Raw genomic sequence first — 18,877 nt, forward strand, 5'->3', positions numbered from 1 at the left:
TAGGTACACTCTTATGTCAGAGTAGGACTCCAAGAGCTTCTGAAGGATGTCCCAGCATTTCATTTTCCTTCACACACATAGGATAGATTTTGTCTATTCTACTGTTTTCCATTTTGACCACTGCAGACAGGCCAATGAAAACACTAGGATTCCCTTTTTTTTTCTTCCCTTTTTTTTTACTTCCAACCCCCCCCCCCCTTTTTTTTTCTTTTAAATTTCAAGGACTTCTTCGGTATTATGATGTAATTTCTGCTGAATCAGTAGGTCAGAAAGGCTGTTCTAGAAGTGCATTATTTATTGGGTTTTTTTAAGTTTTAATTGATTGCCATTTTCATCTCTCTCTTCATGGGACTACATCAGGATTTCTTTTGTTTGCTACTGATAACATTGGAGGAAGGTACGACATAGTAGATCCTCTGTGAGCAAATCTGTCATCAGCTTTGCAACTGAGCATAGGTTTTCTAGGGACTCTGTCAAGCTTGTTTGACTCCCTTCCTTGATGGTTGATGTATCACTGGCTTCAGAAACCTAACAAAATGTTCACTCTGTCCTCAGTGCAAGGTCCAAGGTGGTTTTGATGAGCCTGGCTGTCCTGTGCTGTATCTCTGCTAATATGCATGGATCCAATACTATAAGGCTGTGTTGTTCGTGCCTGTTTTGTCAACACAAGCTACTGCTGGTGCCCTTCTTCCACCTCTTTCATCATCAGCCATTGCCATGGTGTTTTCATAAACTTCCATAGTTTTTAGCTGCTTGTCTTTGGCACCCTCCTGTTCAGCATTGACTTTGCAACACTTGCAGAAGCCACAGCAGTGTTTCCCACAAAAAGCAAGGGAAGCCATAAGCATATTGTCCCAGGGCTCTAGGGAGTGCATCCACACAGGTAGGAAATCCCAGTTTTGGAGCTTCTCAGGCAGTGAATGAGGTCGCCTTTTCTGCATAACATTAATTACAACCACAGCAATAAAAAGAAGAAACAGGGGAAGGCAAACACCCAAAAGGACTCCCCAGCCTGCCAGTGACAGAGCAAATACAAACAAAGGTAACAGAAAGAAACAGAGGAGAAGATAAAATATAGCAAACCATCTGTACTGGGCTGTTATATTTCCCAAGGTCTTGCTCATGCGGATTGGCAGGCGGGTATAAGGTATTGGATAAAACAGAATTATCCCAGAGACATTGAAGAAAAAGTGGCACAAGGCAATCTGAAAGCAAAAACAAACCACCATTAAATACTCCTACCCACATCATAATTACTTCCAGCTCTCAGGAAACAGTACTGTTGTCAAGGTGTGGGAACCATTGGGTTCTACATCCAGAAATTTTCAATGAAAACATGGGAAACGTAAATTTGATATTGCACACTGGCTACAGAGAAATTTTTAATGGTACAAACTTGGATTTTACAGAAAATTAGCTATAAGTTTATAGGGCACTGAGGAGATTCCTGGAAGGGGACTTTGTCTTTGGATCTTTACAATCCTTTGATTCACATACTTCAAAAATTTTTTAAACAAAAATTAGCATTAAAAGCCAGAGACTTGCTAAAGCTTACAGGAGTCACTTAGACAGAATAAGCATATATTGAACAAAACAGTACATTCTCTGCTCACCTTATCCTATTTTAATTTTGTAACTGTTATCAGACTAAAGTAAATATGAAAGTACAGGTGTTTATTTATAAAGGACATTATAAAACCAGTATGTTATCATGAAATCTGAGCTTTATCAAGATAGCATCTTCTCATGATTACATCTGTTGCCTGAGGACAATAAAATGACTTCTGCAATTTTCTTGATTTATTTTAGCTAGTAAAGACATTCATCCTATTCACCAAGGAAACGTCATTATCTTTTCACTCTTAATTGTAAAGCATTCATTCAAATGTTATTTGCTGCCAGGTTCTTTACTGGGTGGAAAATGGGAGTCAAAGCCAGGCTTCCTACTTTTTAAATAGTTTGAGGCAAAAAGGAATTCAATAAAACCCAGTCAAAATATGTTTACAAGGAGAAAAATAGATGCCATGATGCTCATAGCAATGTTGGGTAGATAGAGAGCTTGCCAGCTTAAGGATTGTGCAACCTTCACTTAGGTTACAGGAGTCCCTGTACAATCAATTCACTGACTTTGGACCCTGAGAAGAGAGCTTACAGAAATCAATAACCCTCAGAGGTTCTCAGCATGTGGGCACTGAACTCCAAGCAGAAAAAAGACCCCACGCTCAGGGGTCAAGTGACCTCCCCTGTCCCAGTTCTGAATCAATTCATGCAGATCAAGAGAATTTATAAAAGCAAGATTAGCTATATATTGATATTCTGGGAATTTTTAATGCAACCTCTTTGGTCTAGCAGTTGAAGTAAATGCATTGTTATTAATAGCACAGACAAAATCAGGCACAACATGAACAGCACATTTGCATCACTTTTGTCAGGTTTTTCTTCAGAAAACTTACAACTTCTAAATGAAGTCAAGAAAGCATGGTTTTATACTGACCTGTAATGAATATTTTAATGTACTCCCAGGACTTGCCAAAGCTGCAAGTATAGCTGTTGTGGTTGTGCCAATGTTGGCTCCCAAGGTGAGGGGGTAAGAGCGCTCAATGCTTATGACACCAATGCCTACGAGAAAAGAAACATGACTGGGTTGGCTTCAGGATGATGGAGAAGATGAAACATGGGGATAAAGAGCACAGTATTTACAACTTACCAACAAGGGGTGTAATAGCAGATGTGAAAACAGAACTGCTTTGGACAACGAAGGTCATACCAGCCCCTGCGAGCATAGCCAGGTATCCAGCGAGCCAAGTAAAAGGAAATGGAAAATCTAAAAAATAGAGGGACAACATTGCTGTTAGCATAACAGAGTGATCCATGTAGCAATAACACAGCAGGGAATACTGTTAAAATGTAGATGTATTGTTTGCATGTTGGGTCTCAAATGACGATTTGGGGCCAGTTCTACTACTTTGATTTATCCTGTTTGCTGTGTGCCTTCTACACCACTGGATACACTTTGAGATGGATACCAGACTAGGTAGACATTTGTCCTGACCCAGGGTGGCATGTGTGTTGTGATACAATTAGGTACCAGAAATGTTTCCTCAGAGGTCAACACAAAACCTTCTGGGTGTTTTGAGAGCCTTGGTTTCAGCAACCAGGCACTCCGATCAGATCTTCAGAAAACTCCTGAGAGAACCAAGTTGTTTGCTCTAACTAGTTCCAAGTGGATTATCCCCTAAAAATGTACTTGTTAACTCTTGCAGAGAACAGCTAACTACACTGATAGAGAAACAAGGCACAAATGTCCCCTGTAGTCTACAGATTTATGGAGAGAGCTGAGAAGTGAGGACTTAATCAGCTGGGAAGACACAGAGGAATACAGAGAAGATCCCAAATTAAATAAGCAGTAGCTGTTTTCTTTCTACCCCTTGTTTTTAATTTGGGCAGTGTTCTTTGCCCAGGAGAAGACAGCATGGGGACCACTTTGTTGCCTTCTGTATTTCTGTGTACCCTCACTTCAACCACAGCCTGAGATCTGTGCCAGGACTGCTTTTCTCTGCTACACTTCCTAATCTCTCCATTAAAGAGAATATGAAGGAAAAGCAGCCTGGTGAAAAAAACCCAGAACATTTGCACTCAATGGATCCAGGCTTAAAAAAACCAGCTGGACAACACAGGGAAAGACAGAAAAACACCACCATTCAAGGCTGCCTTATCCTGCTGAAGAGAGGGTTAGGCAGCAGCACAGGATAAGATCATGAATCTTTTTTCAACTTTAGAAGGAATATGCAGGCCCTGTGCCAGAGCAGGCAATCACAATCTCAGCACTTTGGTGCTATCTTTTGAGGATGGGAGATCTACATTTCTAACAGCTAATGATTATACATCTAGAAACAGAGCCTGGACTTTGGTCTCTAATGCTGTTAATCTGCTGCATTTCTCAATCAAGCTGTTCACTAAAAGATTTTTAAATTAAAGAAAAAAAATACTTGGAAGAAAAAATGTTGGGCAGTGTGCATGATTTTCATTCAATAGTATTTTCTTTAAAATATTCCATAATGTCTTTCAGAACAGGAGACATCAATAAACATGCTCAGTGTCCTTGTCATTCCTAAAAACAATCCTCAGGAAAAGCAGATAGTTACCCGTGTTGATTGTCTTCTTGATAACGCTGGCCACTTGTCCTTTAAGCACAGAGTTTAATAGCTTAACGATCATTATCAAACAGGAGCAGAGAACAAGCAGGGACAAAGCCAGAAGGATGAGCCCGATACCAAGATCAGGCAGGTCTGAGTTGACAAAGATGTGTTGGCCTGAAAAAGAAAAGGAAAATGAATTAGCCTACCCACATTTTTGCCTGTGATCCTAAGCCCACCGCTGGTTTTCGTTCGCTTCCCTAAGAAAATTGAACCAAAGCAAACACAGCTTGAGGGGTTGATGCAAAGATGGAAAATGCCGCCTTCCCTCCTCCACAAAAGCCATGTCTGAGTGAGGCAGGAGAGGTGCTTCTACTGCCATGCTTACAAAATGCACAGTGGGCACCCCTATGGGGCAGGCAGGAGCCAGGTGACCATGTGTAAGGGAGAGGAACACAAGGGCAGGAGAAACTTTTGGGGTGCTCCAAGCTGCACAGTGGGTCAGCTTTTCCCAGAGGTGTCTGCATGCCTGAGCAGGGCAGTTCAAAGTCCTGCAGGGCATGCATAGGGATGGGATATCCTAGCAACCATGACAGCAAAGTAACCGTAGCTCCAAGCCATCTGAACATCGAGGGTGACATGATACTGAAACCTCAATGACTGGTATCAGGCAGCATGGAAAGAGATCCACCTGCAGCCAGATACCATGATGCTGCTGTAACTCCAGCTGTGCAGCCACAGCAGAGCACAGGCTCCTCAGGCAGCACCTGCAGCAGTGCCATGTGTCCCCACACTGGCGAGGGCTCCTGGATCCACCTCAGAAGGGGGCTGTTAGCACCATTAGAAAGATATATACTTCTGTAAATATATTGCAGAGGAGGAGTTCTACTACTTACATTTACTGATATAGTCTGTTTCAGTTATATTCTTGAGGGTCCATGTCACATTTCCTGCAGTCCAGCAGAAGTCAGGAGATGTGCAGTTTTCGGAAGGTGGAATTGTGACATTCTGCAGTGTCTAAAGATTGCCAGACAAAGCAGAGAGTTCAGTCACCTATAATCCTTTATAAGAGCTCATGTAGAATTTTCAAATTTTACTACAACCAAGATTCATCAGCTAAAAAGTCAGAATTGTAAGCTGGCACCACATTAATGGCATGGTAACATTTTGCATTCTTAAAACAAATTATTATGCTGTTACCCATGTCAATCAGTACAACATGTAAAGATTAAAATATTCCCAAAATCTTCTACATTTTAATAACCACAGCACCAATCCACTAATAGCTGAGGAACTTAACTACTGATGACAGTTTTTGAGGAGTGAGGTTCATGTTTGGCTGCAGTTGTGGGACAGTGACATTCCTTTTCCAGCCACTGCCACAGCTTTCTTGATGAAAGAAAGATCTCTTTCCTGACATCTCAATGCAGTTCATGGTCTGATGAGTACTACAGGACTGTGAGTCAGAATGCTACAACACGAGTACAGCCTCTCTTGCTGGATGAGCACGAAGGGCTCCAGCTGATTTTCTGTGCCTCAATTTCCATGTCAGTAGAAACAGAAGTGCTGCTACTACTTTAATTGTCATGTCCAAGGGCTAAGAGCTCATTACAAGCACTATGATTACCATTACCAAATTACTGAATTTCCATGTACACCACAATAAAAGCTTCCTTATAAGCTCTCTTAGGCCAGACATGCTGCATTCTGACACCAGGTCTGTAAGTCATTATGCAGACTAAGGAACAGCTTGCTGACTGAGCTGTGCTTCCACACAAGAGCAGCTGACAGCCAAACGGACTCTGAACCATGCTCCTGAACACAAGGCATCTTTCCAAAATCCCTGAGTGATTTTCTTTTGCAGAAATGGGGGAAGAGAAATCATATTTCTTTGCTGGGCACTGCCTACAAACACCTGCATTTGTACCTCTCTCCAGATGATGCAGGTGGGCAAAACTGGGAGTGGATCTGGTGCCCCCACATCTCCAGGGAGCACCTGGGCTCCAGGCACCCCATACCTGGTAAACCTTTACAAACACAACACAGTCTTGTTTCTCACCTTGAATTTTTTTTTTCAAGCATCTTAGTTTCAAAGCAGCATCACTAGATCAAAATGTTTGTTTTGCTTTAAACATATGGGGTCTGCATGTATTTATCCTGGCCATGAGTCTGTTTAACAATTTTTGCTAGAAATTAGTTTAACCCAGTAGGAATATGTAGCCATGATATTTTCTGAAAAATCCTTTCCTTAGGATTTTTCCTCCTGAGAAGCTGAGAGGCCTCAGGAACAAAATGTAAACAATGGTTATCTGCTGGATCTGTGATTGGTCTCATGAGGTTGTTCCTAATTAATGGCCAATCACAGTCCAGGTGGCTCGGACTCTGTCCTAGCCACATGCCTTTGTTATTCATTCCTTTTATTTCTATTCTTAGCTAGCCTTCTGATGAAATCCTCTCTTCTATTCTTTTAGTATAGTTTTAATATAATATATATCATAATATAATAAATCAAGCCTTCTGAAACATGGAGTCAATCCTTGTCTCTTCCCTCATCCTCAGAGCCCTGCAAACACGGTCACAGGAATGCAATAATTTAAATTATTTTCCTTTTTCCCCACCAAGGTCAAGTCAAAATTCTAGGGGTTTGACATGTTTTTGTCATTTGACTGTAGGCTTGAGCAGCAGGTACCCAGCCAAAATACAGGCAACACAGAAAAAAGCGGGTCTAGAAATAAACATTTCCCTTGGCCTGCTCTTTCCATGTAGTTTCTTGTCTTGTGCAGGGCTCAGGGGCTCAGGGCTGTGCAGCTGAGCTCAGGCTGGGCCTGCCGGGGCAGCGAGGGGCACCGGGCTGGGCTCCGCAGCCCCAGACACACCCGGGGCTGTAACGCGAGCAGGGACCGGGTGAGCACGGCTCTGCCCCGGCTCCATCTCCGCAGGTAGCGTTTCACTGCCCAGCCACAGCGTCATTCAATAGCAGCTGGGCACGGAATTTCAACCTCCACAACCTGTGGAGGCTGAAATACTTAAGGACTCCTTGAGTATTTTCTGCCTCAGGACTTCAGGAATTACTTTTCTATATGTGCCAGCAGGCAGAATAGTCTAATTAGAGAATCAAAGGATATTTAATGCTGTAATTGTTGGTTAGCTGAACGATGCAAACCAAACACTCAGCTCCATAGTTTGCCAAAATACTCATTGGTGTTGGTCTGGGCAAGAGATTCCTCCAAGCTGTAGGGCTGCTTGGGTGGAGAGGAGCAGGACACAGCCCATGGAGGCTTTGTCCAAGGGCAGTTTTCCAAGAAGGCTGCGAGCAGCCAGCGGCCACCAGATCACCCCAACACACGTCAAACTGAAGCTGATTAGATCAGCAGATGAATGGTGGTTGAAACGATCTTTTCTCTGGCCTACGGTGCAGACTTTTTCCACTTTCAGGGAGTTGGTAGGACTCCCTGATCAGAGTTTAAAGGCATTTGGGTTTGAAAGGAGTAAAAGGCTTGGCACCAATCCACCAGTTCTGATAGGCAAGGTCCTGCACAGTACTGAAAGCAGCCAGGTCAAGGTCACCACTGGTGACCATGCTTGGTTTAAGTGGAGCATTAAAAAAAACTGCATTAAATTTTTTTCATTCTTTTTTCTGCTGATAAAAACCCCACCCTCATTAAAAAATCTAATTTCACAATCCTGTGATAAGGAGCATCAGCTACAGATCAGTAATATATTTCCTGAGGTACCTGACAATTAATTTAACATGATACTCACCACATTGGTTTCAGTGACACACCAGATCTTTACCAGGCTTTTGTTTTTTGCTGATTCATCATTAGTGGCAATTGCATTTATTACTGATTTATCAAGCTTAAAAGGAAGAATAAAAAGATTTTTAAAAATGCTTTATTTCCAGCTTATATCACATACTTCTGTTCAGCTCTACTCAAATAAGCCCCCTTGAAAGCTCAACCATGTAAAATCTGCATGACTCCAGTGCTGGAACTCCTGCCCAACAGGTAGGAGGGGGGTTAGTCCCAGAAAAAAAAAGTACAACTGTACATGAACAAATGCTTTGTCTCATTCTCCCCACATCATCCACTACCTCATCTCATCCTTTCTGTTTAATCAGCTGCTCTGACACAACTCCCTGACTGTATTTACTGTCACTTCAAAACCTGTGTGCACCCCCTGGCCTCTAGATGCACATGATTTTGTCCCATAATTTCAGTGTCCTCATCAGGTCCAATGCTGTTCCTCTGGCTGTGTCTCAGCTAGTGCTACCTGCAAATGCCCAGGCAAGAGGCTGCCTTCCCATCCATCCCACATGGCTGAATTTGTCATCACCTGCCTTCCCAGTCCTCCTCCCCCCTGTCTGCCACTGATGCTGTGAAATGTGGGCGAAATAGAAACTGGAAACGTAGAACTGGGGCTTTATGAGATATGAATTAAGAGAAGAATACATCTGTTAATGAACTTTGCCCCCAGGAACACAGAGGTAGGAGTGGGAAGCCTTCTCACAGTCAGAGCATTTTGATTAGTTGGGACTGAATCAGGTAGGCAGCTTCTTGAAGTGAGAAAGAGCTTACCTCAATGATGAGCTTTGTAAAGGGGTCTGTGATAACTTTTAGTAGCTCTGGAGCATCCTCACCACTTTCAAGGTGAAAGGAGTCAACTATAACATTGGTGAGATGGTAGAGATAGCCAGTAATTACTTCAATGGGTAACAGTGCAAACACAGCCAGCCAGTTAAAGAAATCATGGATTGTTGCCCCAGCAAAGGCCCTGCAAGAAGAAATTAAAAAACAGAGCTGCTTTTAATTAAACAAAATGTGTATAACATCAATTAGATATGAAATCATAAAAGATGATGAAGGGCATTTCAAGATGGGAATAATTTAATTTCTGGGGTCAAATGCAATATCTACTTTGTTATGGAGTGCTAGGTTGGCTCCACACTGTTGGCCAATTAAAGAGCCAGACAGGTGAGTAAAACAAGAAAAACTAGAAAAGACAGAAGTAATCCATAGCATGAGGCTGCCAAGAGTACTTTTTTGAAGAAAGAAGTGGCTGTACAGCCTGTGTTTGTTTTGCCTCTCACCTGTTTTTAGTACATTTTTAATCCTCGGCCAGGCGTTGCCTCCAGGACCAGTTCTCCCTGACTCCTGGGGCAAGAGGGCTTTGCAGCTCTCCCACATGTTTCTGCAATCTGTGGTGTACAGGTCCCTTCAATCTTCTCCTCCAAAGCTTAAGGAGCCACAGCTCGTCCCTCAGAGGCTTTGGCCAAGAGTATTTCAATATGCCCAGTGCATAAATGACAAGGTACCAAAGTCTCCTATCACTCCCAAGTTTACTGCCCATCTCCAGTAAGCCTCCAAGTGCTCCACGAGCTCTCTCAGTGGCAATGTCAAGTGTCAGTCCAAAAGATGTCACTGTATATATCTGACAGCCAGAACATTTCATTTCTCTACAGTTACTAGCTCTGGTTTTCTGCAGACTTCAACACTGAAATCTCTTTTAAGGAAACCAGACCAAACTTATGTAATGCTAACTTCTTGTACAGCCCTCCCACAGCTGGCACATAATAAAAGGTGGGGGGTATAGTGAGAGCACTTGAAAATTTATTCCTGTGTAAGATCATTAAAAAAGGTGAATTCTTAAAAACCCACAAAATTTTTAAAGGGACATGATACAGTTTTTTTTCCAAGCATATAAGGCCATACATGTAGGCAGCTTTCTACCTTTGCCATGGCCATGCTTGTGACTTTCCTATCTAGAAAGGTTGAATGGCTGTAGTAGCGATAGGGAATATAGAAGAAGACCTACAAAAATGAAAGAAACAATTTTCCAGATCTAGAGTTTAAATACAATACCTTCTAAATTCATTCCTGTCCCCAGCTTGCATAAGTGCCACAATTGTGTTTGTAACTGAGGTGCCAATGTTTGCTCCCATGATGATAGGAATAGCTGCTCTAACAGTCAGCACTGGAAAACAGAAAAGGAAACAATGAACGAAAAAATCATATTATTAGCAAGCTCTATGCTTCAATGAAAATTTCTATTGCTATCAGTGAATTCCTGACCACCCTTGATGTCAGTGTGATGAGCTGCTCTAATCCAAACAGGTTTGCTTTAATCAAGCCCCCTGGGAATGTGGCACTCCCATAGTCCCATGATCCCCACTGACACTATGGCCCATGGTTATCCCTTTTCATCACATGTTAAAGGGCCAGATGAAAATAAAGTCTTTTCTTTCCCAGGCATTTTCCTACTTACTACAGAATTTTGAAATGATACCACAGAAAAAAATGAAGTTCAGTAACTTTCCAACATGAGAAAATGATGCAGATAATTCCAAAATTAAGTCATTTGGTGCCAAGGCTTCCAATGATTTTCCTTGCAGTTGTGGTTATTATTATTACTACTACTACTACTACTACTATTGCTACTACTGATATTAATACCATTATGATTCCTTTTTAAAATTTTATTTTATATCAGGGAAACAGCTGTGAAAAACTTTTCCAATGGTCTCTATTCTTTTACCCAAAGCTTCTACAATTTGAACACAAGTGGGAATGTTTGCACCTGAGACAAGTTTTATGAGTGATCTCTAGGAAGATTCTGTGAGCAGACTCACATGTGGAGGACACCATGCTGACTATGATGGATGAAGAGGTGCTGGAACTCTGGACCATCACAGTCACCAGAACTCCGATCACCAGTCCCGCAACAGGATTTGAGAGCACTGAATCATCTTTAAATATGTCCCCTGCTGCTTTACCTGTAAAAAAAATATATTCTCAGAGTGGGGGAAGTACAAGGTAAAGTCCATAGAAATTATCAGTGTTTAATTCAAGATCATTCAGCCATTTAATTGATACATATATAACCATGTTTGCTATCCCAAAAAAAGTACAATGTAGCCCAGGGATCCAGATTCATGTCCTGGACTCTCAGTTTCTCAGATTTTAGCGGATACTTTATATTCTCTCATTTCAGTGACTATAAGCCCTGCTGAACTCTGCAGAGAATTTCCACATATAATGCCACAGCCATCAGCAGAAAGACTGTAGGACAAAAAAAACACCCATACCTTGATTTAAATGTTATTACTTGGTATTTTTGGACACTGAATTAAGGGTAATGCTTTTAATAATACTGACTAATTCAGTCCCTGTACCTTTCTGTGTTTGCAAAATACTTCAATAGAGGTACACATATTTCTCTGATAACCACTCCTGAGTCCATCACCTGAATTCAACACTTTGAGGTAAATGTAAAAAATACATTTCAATAGTTTTCATCTTTGAAGGATTTGAGGGACATTTCAGTGTTAGATGCTTTGGTCAAGAGCACAATTTTGTAATTCACCTTGTTGAAATGTCTTTTACATGGGACAGATTTATGTCCAGATGTATTTTTTTAAACTGTCACTAAAGTAACTGGGAGCTACTGGGAAATTGGGGCCAATAACCCCTACATCAGCTCTGTGGAATTTGAGACAGAAAGACCCTTTCAAACATCTGAAGGTCAGTGTTTAATCAGAGCTGCTTCCTTCTGAATCTATGCCTCATCATATATGAAGAATGTTCTTGAAGAGTGGTAGATGTAACTAAGTGTCTCAGACAAAATTTACTGCCTTGTTAATTTATTCTTGATATTTTAGATATTTTCATACCTCCTACCAGTTGAAAAGCAGAGCTCAGTACATCCAGAGAACACACAAACATGTAGAGTAATCCAAGTAGCATAATGAACTTCCCTATCCCATAGAGTACACGAATGACTTTTCCTTTTGTATCCAGATCTGCAAAACAAATACATTATGTATAAAAGAATCATTTGAATTTTTCTCTGGAATACTCTAGTGCACAAGCAGAGACAGTGGAGACAAAGACAGTGACATGACTCCAGTGTGTGATTAAACCCAAAAGAATGTTCTTAATCACATTTTAACTGCAGAAACAGGTATTTTGTTTGCCTACTTTTACCACAAAAAAACCTTTTTGGTATGTGACAAAAGCCTTATGAAATCTGACATTGACCCTTGGTTTTATAGTCATCCTACTGAGTAAAAAAAAGACCAACAGCTGCCTGGATATAAAACTGTATTAGTGCTGGACTGTTTTACATATATCTTCTCATGTTTTAAGGAGGCTAAGAAGCATGATTTTGGGATTTTTCTTAGCTGACTGAATATTATAAACCCATTAACTCTTGAATAACATGAGACAAGTGATGGGAAAACAATGTAGGTAACTTATTTACAGAGAAATGGCTACCTGACCACTTGATCCCAGTGTCCTGCAGTTCTGGCAGAGCCCACGGGTCTTCTTCTTCTGGCCTTGTCTCATCTATCAAAGCTACTGTGGAAAATGCAGGTTGAATTTCCCCTTTATTTCCAAGTGAAGCCACGTTGCCTGATGAAACAGAACATTTAAAAAATTGTTTAATTACTTTCCATCTTCTCCAAGGATCCCCAAATCCTATCTATTTTTTTATAACTCAGAGTGAGCACATTACCTTTGTGATTTTCTCCTTCTTTCCCAGCCATGTTCTGGTTTTGTTTGGAAGAGTCCCCAATATAGTTATTGGTTTCAGGCTTTTCTACCTCCGGCCAGGGAGCCATGATCTGTGACTAACAAAGTAGTGTTGAGTGAAATGCAAGTGCAGTCAAAATATTCACCTTATAAGAGTGCATGTGAGAAATATGATAAGGATAAAGAGCACAGGAGATGAAAATTAAATAGAAGCAATTTTCCCTTGAACACAAATTTTTACTAAACTTTATGAGTTATTCTTCTATTTGGGAAATTGATTTCTCAATATTTTTAATCACAGTTTACTTATTTGTGTACACAATTAAAAAATTATTTCCATCTCACATCTATATTTTCATACACTTTTAACTTTCATTAAAGAAAATATTCCTCTGCTTTCCAAAGGTAGGCATTTCTTCTCTTTAATTAATTGTAACTCCTTTCAACAAGAAGTCAGAGAATTGTTTTATTTTCTTCCACCTTCTGGATTACCAAGCAATTGCCTGGTAATTCAATACACAGACCTTTACCTGGTAATTCAATACACAGAAATGTTTTAGCAAAAAAATTCTTCCCTAAAGCACTGCTTAGTTTGGGTCGTGAATGCTAAACACAATGCCTTGTTGCCTTTACTGGTTCATTGCCATGGAAACATGAAGAGGAGAATCCTGGACAAGGTGGAAGAAGAGCCCAGGGTTTTGAGCTTGCTGAGTGCCCAGAGAAGAGGACAATTAGGGAGCGGGGGCCATTTGCAGGTCTGTATTTGCCTGTAAGCCACAGCTGATGCTGCAAATGAAGCTGAGCTGGAAGCAGCAAGGTCCAGCTCACCCATCTCACACAGGCTCTCTCTCTGAACCTCTTCCTGACCCCTTTCTGGGCACATTTGACATGCACTCTATTATTAATTAATAATAACTTAAAAAGTAAGACATCATATGTCCAGATCCTGCCAGCATGGGTGCAAACACACATGACAGACCTGGTCTAGGCACAAGAGGAGACCAAGCTTGGAAAAGTCCTCCCTATTTACTTCACCAGTATTAGAAACCAGAGGGAGAGACATGAATGAGGGGGGAAGTGACTGTGGAAACAGGAGCCAATATGTACCACAATGCTTCTGCCTTTACAGACTTGGTGACATCAGCCAGCACATCCAAAAACTCCATGGAAAGGATGGGAGAAGTGAACCCTGTCCAGGAAAGCCCCACCTTCAGGTCTGTCTCTTCCACCCTCTGTGCCCCACAAGTCAGTCAGTGCTGCAGCCAGAGCTGCCCCATGGGCAGCACATCTGGCACCCACATGGCTGAAACACTGGTCAGTAAATTTGCCACCAATGCTCCTCATACACAGAGCCCCTGTGCCCCCTGCACCTCCAAAAGTCAGAGCTGGTTTCATGCTCCCATAAACAAGGTTCACCAGCAGTTAGCAGTCACTCTCAGGGAGTATAATTAGTCATTCATTTAATCATAGTCCTTTATGTAGCTGATGGCGAAAATGTTTTGTGCCTGCCCACATCAGTAAGCCACACATCCTCCTCCTTTAGCTGGGAAGGAAAAGTCACAGACAAAATCACTTGTGTCTTACTGTTACACAGGTGGGTATTGTTTTCTGGCACTCCACAAAGAAAAGAGTATCTCTTCTTCCACATTACCAGGAAAAGTTATTCTGCAATTCCATTAGCAAAAACTACACGTTTCACATTCTTTATCTGTGGTGTAAGACCCAGAGCAGCTCCCAAGATACACAAAGATCTTCAAACAGATGAAAGAAAGTCATTCTTGCTTGTTTCAACAAGGATTCCCATTTGCTTGGAGCAAATTCTCGCATTTCCATCCATGCCAAAACAACCTCCAGCCCCACCCAGACAAAAACACCTCCATCTTGTTAAACAAGTTTCATTTATATATGTTCAGCATCTAAAGACCTATTAAAAAAATAACTGCTCTGCACAAGTGATTCTTAAGTGAAATGTAATCATGAAAATATATTGGAAAGTCAGATGTGAAGCTGCAACTTATTCCAGCCATGGAGACACAGAATATGCTGGACACCACCATCCCCAGAGATGCCATCAGTACTACAGCTCTTCTGTTACGCTTAGTATGGAAATGAAGGATTCAGCCTGCATTATTACTGTATGGAAACTGAGCTGATGCATTCAGTGGAGAAACTGGAGCTTGAAAACTTCAGCAGACAAACAGCCTCTGCGTCCCCTAAAAAAAGTCTCTCCAAACAAGAATTCGGCAGAGCATTTTTCCATAATAAGCATCTCCCATGTTCCTGAGGTGCTCAGGAGCCCACAGGTACGTCATGTATTATTATTGTTTTTGCTTTATGTGATTAAACATCATAGAATGAGAGTTAATCACCTCTGTAGAGGAAGTTTTTATAGGTATGTATATAAGTAATTCACATGAGCCCTAGCCAACCTCTGACTTGAGAAGGTAGAATTGAATACTGGAGGCTTTTACAGCATTTGCCTTGAACATTTGGGTTTGCAGAGGCACTACTAGAACAGCCCATGCTGTGTGAGTGGTATTAATGACTGATGCTAGCAGAACTTCTATACCCTTGAAGTCCTCCCACAGTTGTCAGCTTTCCCAGATCCCAGCTCTTGTTAAGAGGAATAGCTGAGAAGATAGTGGGGAGACACCTGATACTCTCTGCTGGAGTCCTAGCCACAGCTACTTACTGTTAATTAACCACTGTGCTACAAAGATAATCTACATTCTATAGTTTTCCCTTTAAAGAATTTTTCCTTGGCCCAAATACAGACATTAACACCTTGGGAAAATACTCAGAGGACAGTCAGTGTGCTGTGGAGGAGCAGAGCAGTGGGGTGGCCGAGTGACCCCATCGCTCCCTGGGTGCTCACACGCGCCTTTGCAGAGGCTGACGTCAGCTGTGGCAGAAAGCACCAGCACTGCTGACGCAAGATCCCAATGACAATGAAAACCCTAATAGTGGTTTACCTGTGAGCACCAAAGACAGCTGCATGCAAAGGAACATATTAGGGAGCAGGCCAATGACAACGCACCCTGCAACAACTTGCTGTGCTCAGCTGGACGCACCGGTCCAGGTCCAAAGGCAGGAGAGCCACAATTGCTGGATGAGGCACTGGAGTGATGAGCTCTGCCCACTCCCATGCCAGCCCAGGTGCCTCAGTGCCACGCATCTGCCTCCTGCCTTGGCTGGCAGGACACCAGGCAGGGTAGGGTGCCTGCAGCCAGGGTGAAGTCACGGAGCTCACGTCAGGACACGCGTTGGTGCTCGGGATATCCACCTGCCGGGTGCTGAAACGGGAGCTGATTTCCTCCTGAAAGTGGCAGGTCACAATGTGCTATGCATATTGCAAAGGTCTGAAAACCAATGCCTGGGCAAGATGTAATCCAGCCCGTTTCAGTGAACCTCGTGGCAAATCCTCTCACACCGTCGTGTGTGCTTCTTTCGTTGTGAGTATAATCTTTCCTTGCCTTTGGAAAATGCTAACCATGTGTGACATCCTTTCTAACTTCAAAAGAAACTGAACCCTCCCCCTCCTAAGAGGGAGATAGATGGGAAAAATCAATGGCATTCAAATTCCGAAAATGTGAGAGAGAAAAACTCAGAGCCAAAGTGAGCTCCTGTGGTTTTTATGTCCATAGTCTCTCACTGCAGCATTTCAAAGAGTTAAAGTCTCTGGGGAATTATCTGAGCAACACTGGGTGTCATGCAGCTGCCCTATATTGCATTCCTCAGTGACTCACAGGCTGTAACAGCTTTGCCTGTGTTGCAGAGCTGCACTCTCGGTGCTTTGCAGTTCTAAATCAGAAACAGCTGTCAATCTGTTTGTTTCGCTGGACTTAACACAGCTAAATGAGCTACCCCCTGTGTGTGCCCAGCCAGCATTGTTCGTGCCTCTCCACCCGTGACAGCTCACCCAAAGGTGAGCCGCATTGTGCCGGACACAAGAACTATGGAGCAGCAACAAGCCTTAAAGAAACCTCACTCCTGGGGAACGGAAACAGTCAAAACAAGATAAAATAAAAAATACTGAAGAAAAGAGCAGTATTTTCAAAACTAACTGATAATAACTACAACAACCAATGTGACCATACATGCACCTACAGGCTGCTTAAGCAGCTCCATATCAGATTTTGGGTTCAGCCAGGCTTTCCCCATTTTCTCTCCCTCTCATTCCCTCCTGTCTCAGCTTTTCTACTAAAGTACCTCACTTCCTTATCATTCATCACAGCACTAAAGTTTTTATCTTCAAAAGGGATTTATTAGCTAATCTGATATCCAAATATATGACTTAGCAAATATGAATATTTATCACACATACTTCATAGGAATAAATACCAACCTACATATCAGCCTTTCTCGTACAAAGTTTGAAGAAATATTGTCTTTTTCCTCTCAAAATGTACCACTTGCAGCATAGAAGCACATTGTGTAGAGACAGGAAAAGAAAGCTTCTGAGCCAGCACAAATTCATTCAGGAGCTTTACATCAGCTGATAGTTTTGCCCCAGAACCAGTTCCATGGAAGCCACAAAGCCCCAGGTGCAACAGAGGCAGTAACAACTTAAATAAACACCAGCAATGATTCAGCCTTGCTAGGAGCAAGTCTTGTCTTTGCTCTGGCACCAGCTGCTTCCTTGGGGCTTTTTCTTTGAATAAGTCAGCAGGCTTAGCCGGGATGTAAACTTTCAACTCATGCAGTAGTAAAGGCAGAAAGAGATATGCAAAAGCTACAAAAACTGTGCTCAGTTTTAGTCCTATGGATCTGTAAGACTCATTGCTCACAAGCCTGAATCTAACACACAACAAAACTAAAAAAACACACAAAACAAACTAGAAAAGTCAACTAATATCTAGGTATGTGCAGGGAGAGAATAAATCCCAAAGATTAATTTTTGAATTCACAACCAAGCAAAGCACTGGAGACTGCCCCTGGGGAGCCAGAGCCAGGAAATACCACTGAACTACTTGAAATGCCTAGTAGGTATTTAAATAAAACTATTACTTTTTCAGAATAAAATGCCAAGAAAATTAATAACCCCACCAACAAAGAAATAGTACAGATCTACCCCATCCCATAGACAAAATACACAGTAAAGAATAAAGAAAGGAAAAAAAATGATGTTAAAAAGACTTACTGATCTAATGGAAGAGCTGATAATAAAAGTTACTGAGAAACCAGTTGATTTCTGCCTACTGCCACATTAGTTGGGCAAACTACATCAGAGTCTAATGTATTCCTTTTACCTCCGTGTATCAAACCAAATTAGCATAAGAAAATGTTTCCATCGAGAACAGCCTGACAAGGCAGTGGTGAGGCACACAGCCCTTACAGAAGATCTATGCTAACACATGAACTGACCGTATTTCCTTCCAATGTTTCATTAATCATATCCTAGACATTTTCCATTATCCAATACCACTGATCACTATGACTTAAAATCTCACTTCTTTTCAAATAATAGTTAAACAAATATTTTCTTTTGATACAGGCATTTCTTTTTTTGGGGGGGGGGGTGGTCTTTTGGCAGCTGCTAACAAAATACTTTCTTTCTTTATCATATTTAATAAGAATAAACCTAGCTAATTGCAGAAAAAAGTATAGTTTATTTTCAGAACTATGTTCTTTATCACTTCCTTAAAAATACAGATGCAGTAAAAGGAAAACAAGGTAAAAATATTAACAAGAGGATGACATTTCACATCCCACTCCAGTACCCCCATTACCTCTCTTTCACTATTTCTTGAACTGCAAAAGCAGAGCTTTAGATTTGAAGCTAAAAAAGTTCAAAAGAGAAGAAAAGAAAACTCAGTCTTAGTTGCTTTTACTTACCACGACTTAATTCCGAGACAATAGAGTGAACGGATCAACTGGGCAGCCACTGAAACCTGCAATATATATAGACAGGTGTTGAGCAAAGTTTGCTTTCATCACTGCACACTAACATTCCTATTTTACAGTCCAGAGGCACTGCCTACCTGCAACTTAATGATCACAATAAAACTTCTTTTTGCAGGAGTGGGCAGCAACCAACACTGATAAAACTATGGGTTATTTCACACTTATCACATTCTAAAAAATGTCCCATCAGCATTTAAGTACAAGTTACAAATGTGCTCATGTGAGTACTGGAGAACTAATTGTTCCAGCCAGAAAAATTGCTGTCCGCCTGATCATTCAGTAATCTTTTTTCCAATAATAATTTTC

At 41.5% G+C, this 18,877-nt stretch overlaps 1 protein-coding gene across 1 annotated transcript; it reads right to left on the bottom strand.

Moving 5' to 3' along the window:
* Positions 1-629: 629 nt before the first annotated feature.
* SLC34A2 (solute carrier family 34 member 2) lies at positions 630-18,556 on the bottom strand. The gene is made up of 13 exons (XM_066549177.1): positions 18,503-18,556; positions 12,651-12,765; positions 12,410-12,547; positions 11,806-11,934; positions 10,765-10,908; positions 9,998-10,109; positions 8,714-8,909; positions 7,899-7,994; positions 5,033-5,153; positions 4,146-4,313; positions 2,708-2,824; positions 2,495-2,619; positions 630-1,205 (listed from the first exon to the last, which is right to left on the bottom strand). The coding sequence occupies exons 2-13, from the start codon at positions 12,754-12,756 to the stop codon at positions 630-632; spliced, it is 2,028 nt and encodes a 675-aa protein (XP_066405274.1). The 5' UTR covers positions 12,757-12,765; positions 18,503-18,556.
* Between the last annotated feature and the right edge of the window lie 321 nt (positions 18,557-18,877).

Source organism: Molothrus aeneus, chromosome 4 (assembly GCF_037042795.1).
Source record: "Molothrus aeneus isolate 106 chromosome 4, BPBGC_Maene_1.0, whole genome shotgun sequence".
NCBI lineage: Eukaryota > Metazoa > Chordata > Aves > Passeriformes > Icteridae > Molothrus > Molothrus aeneus.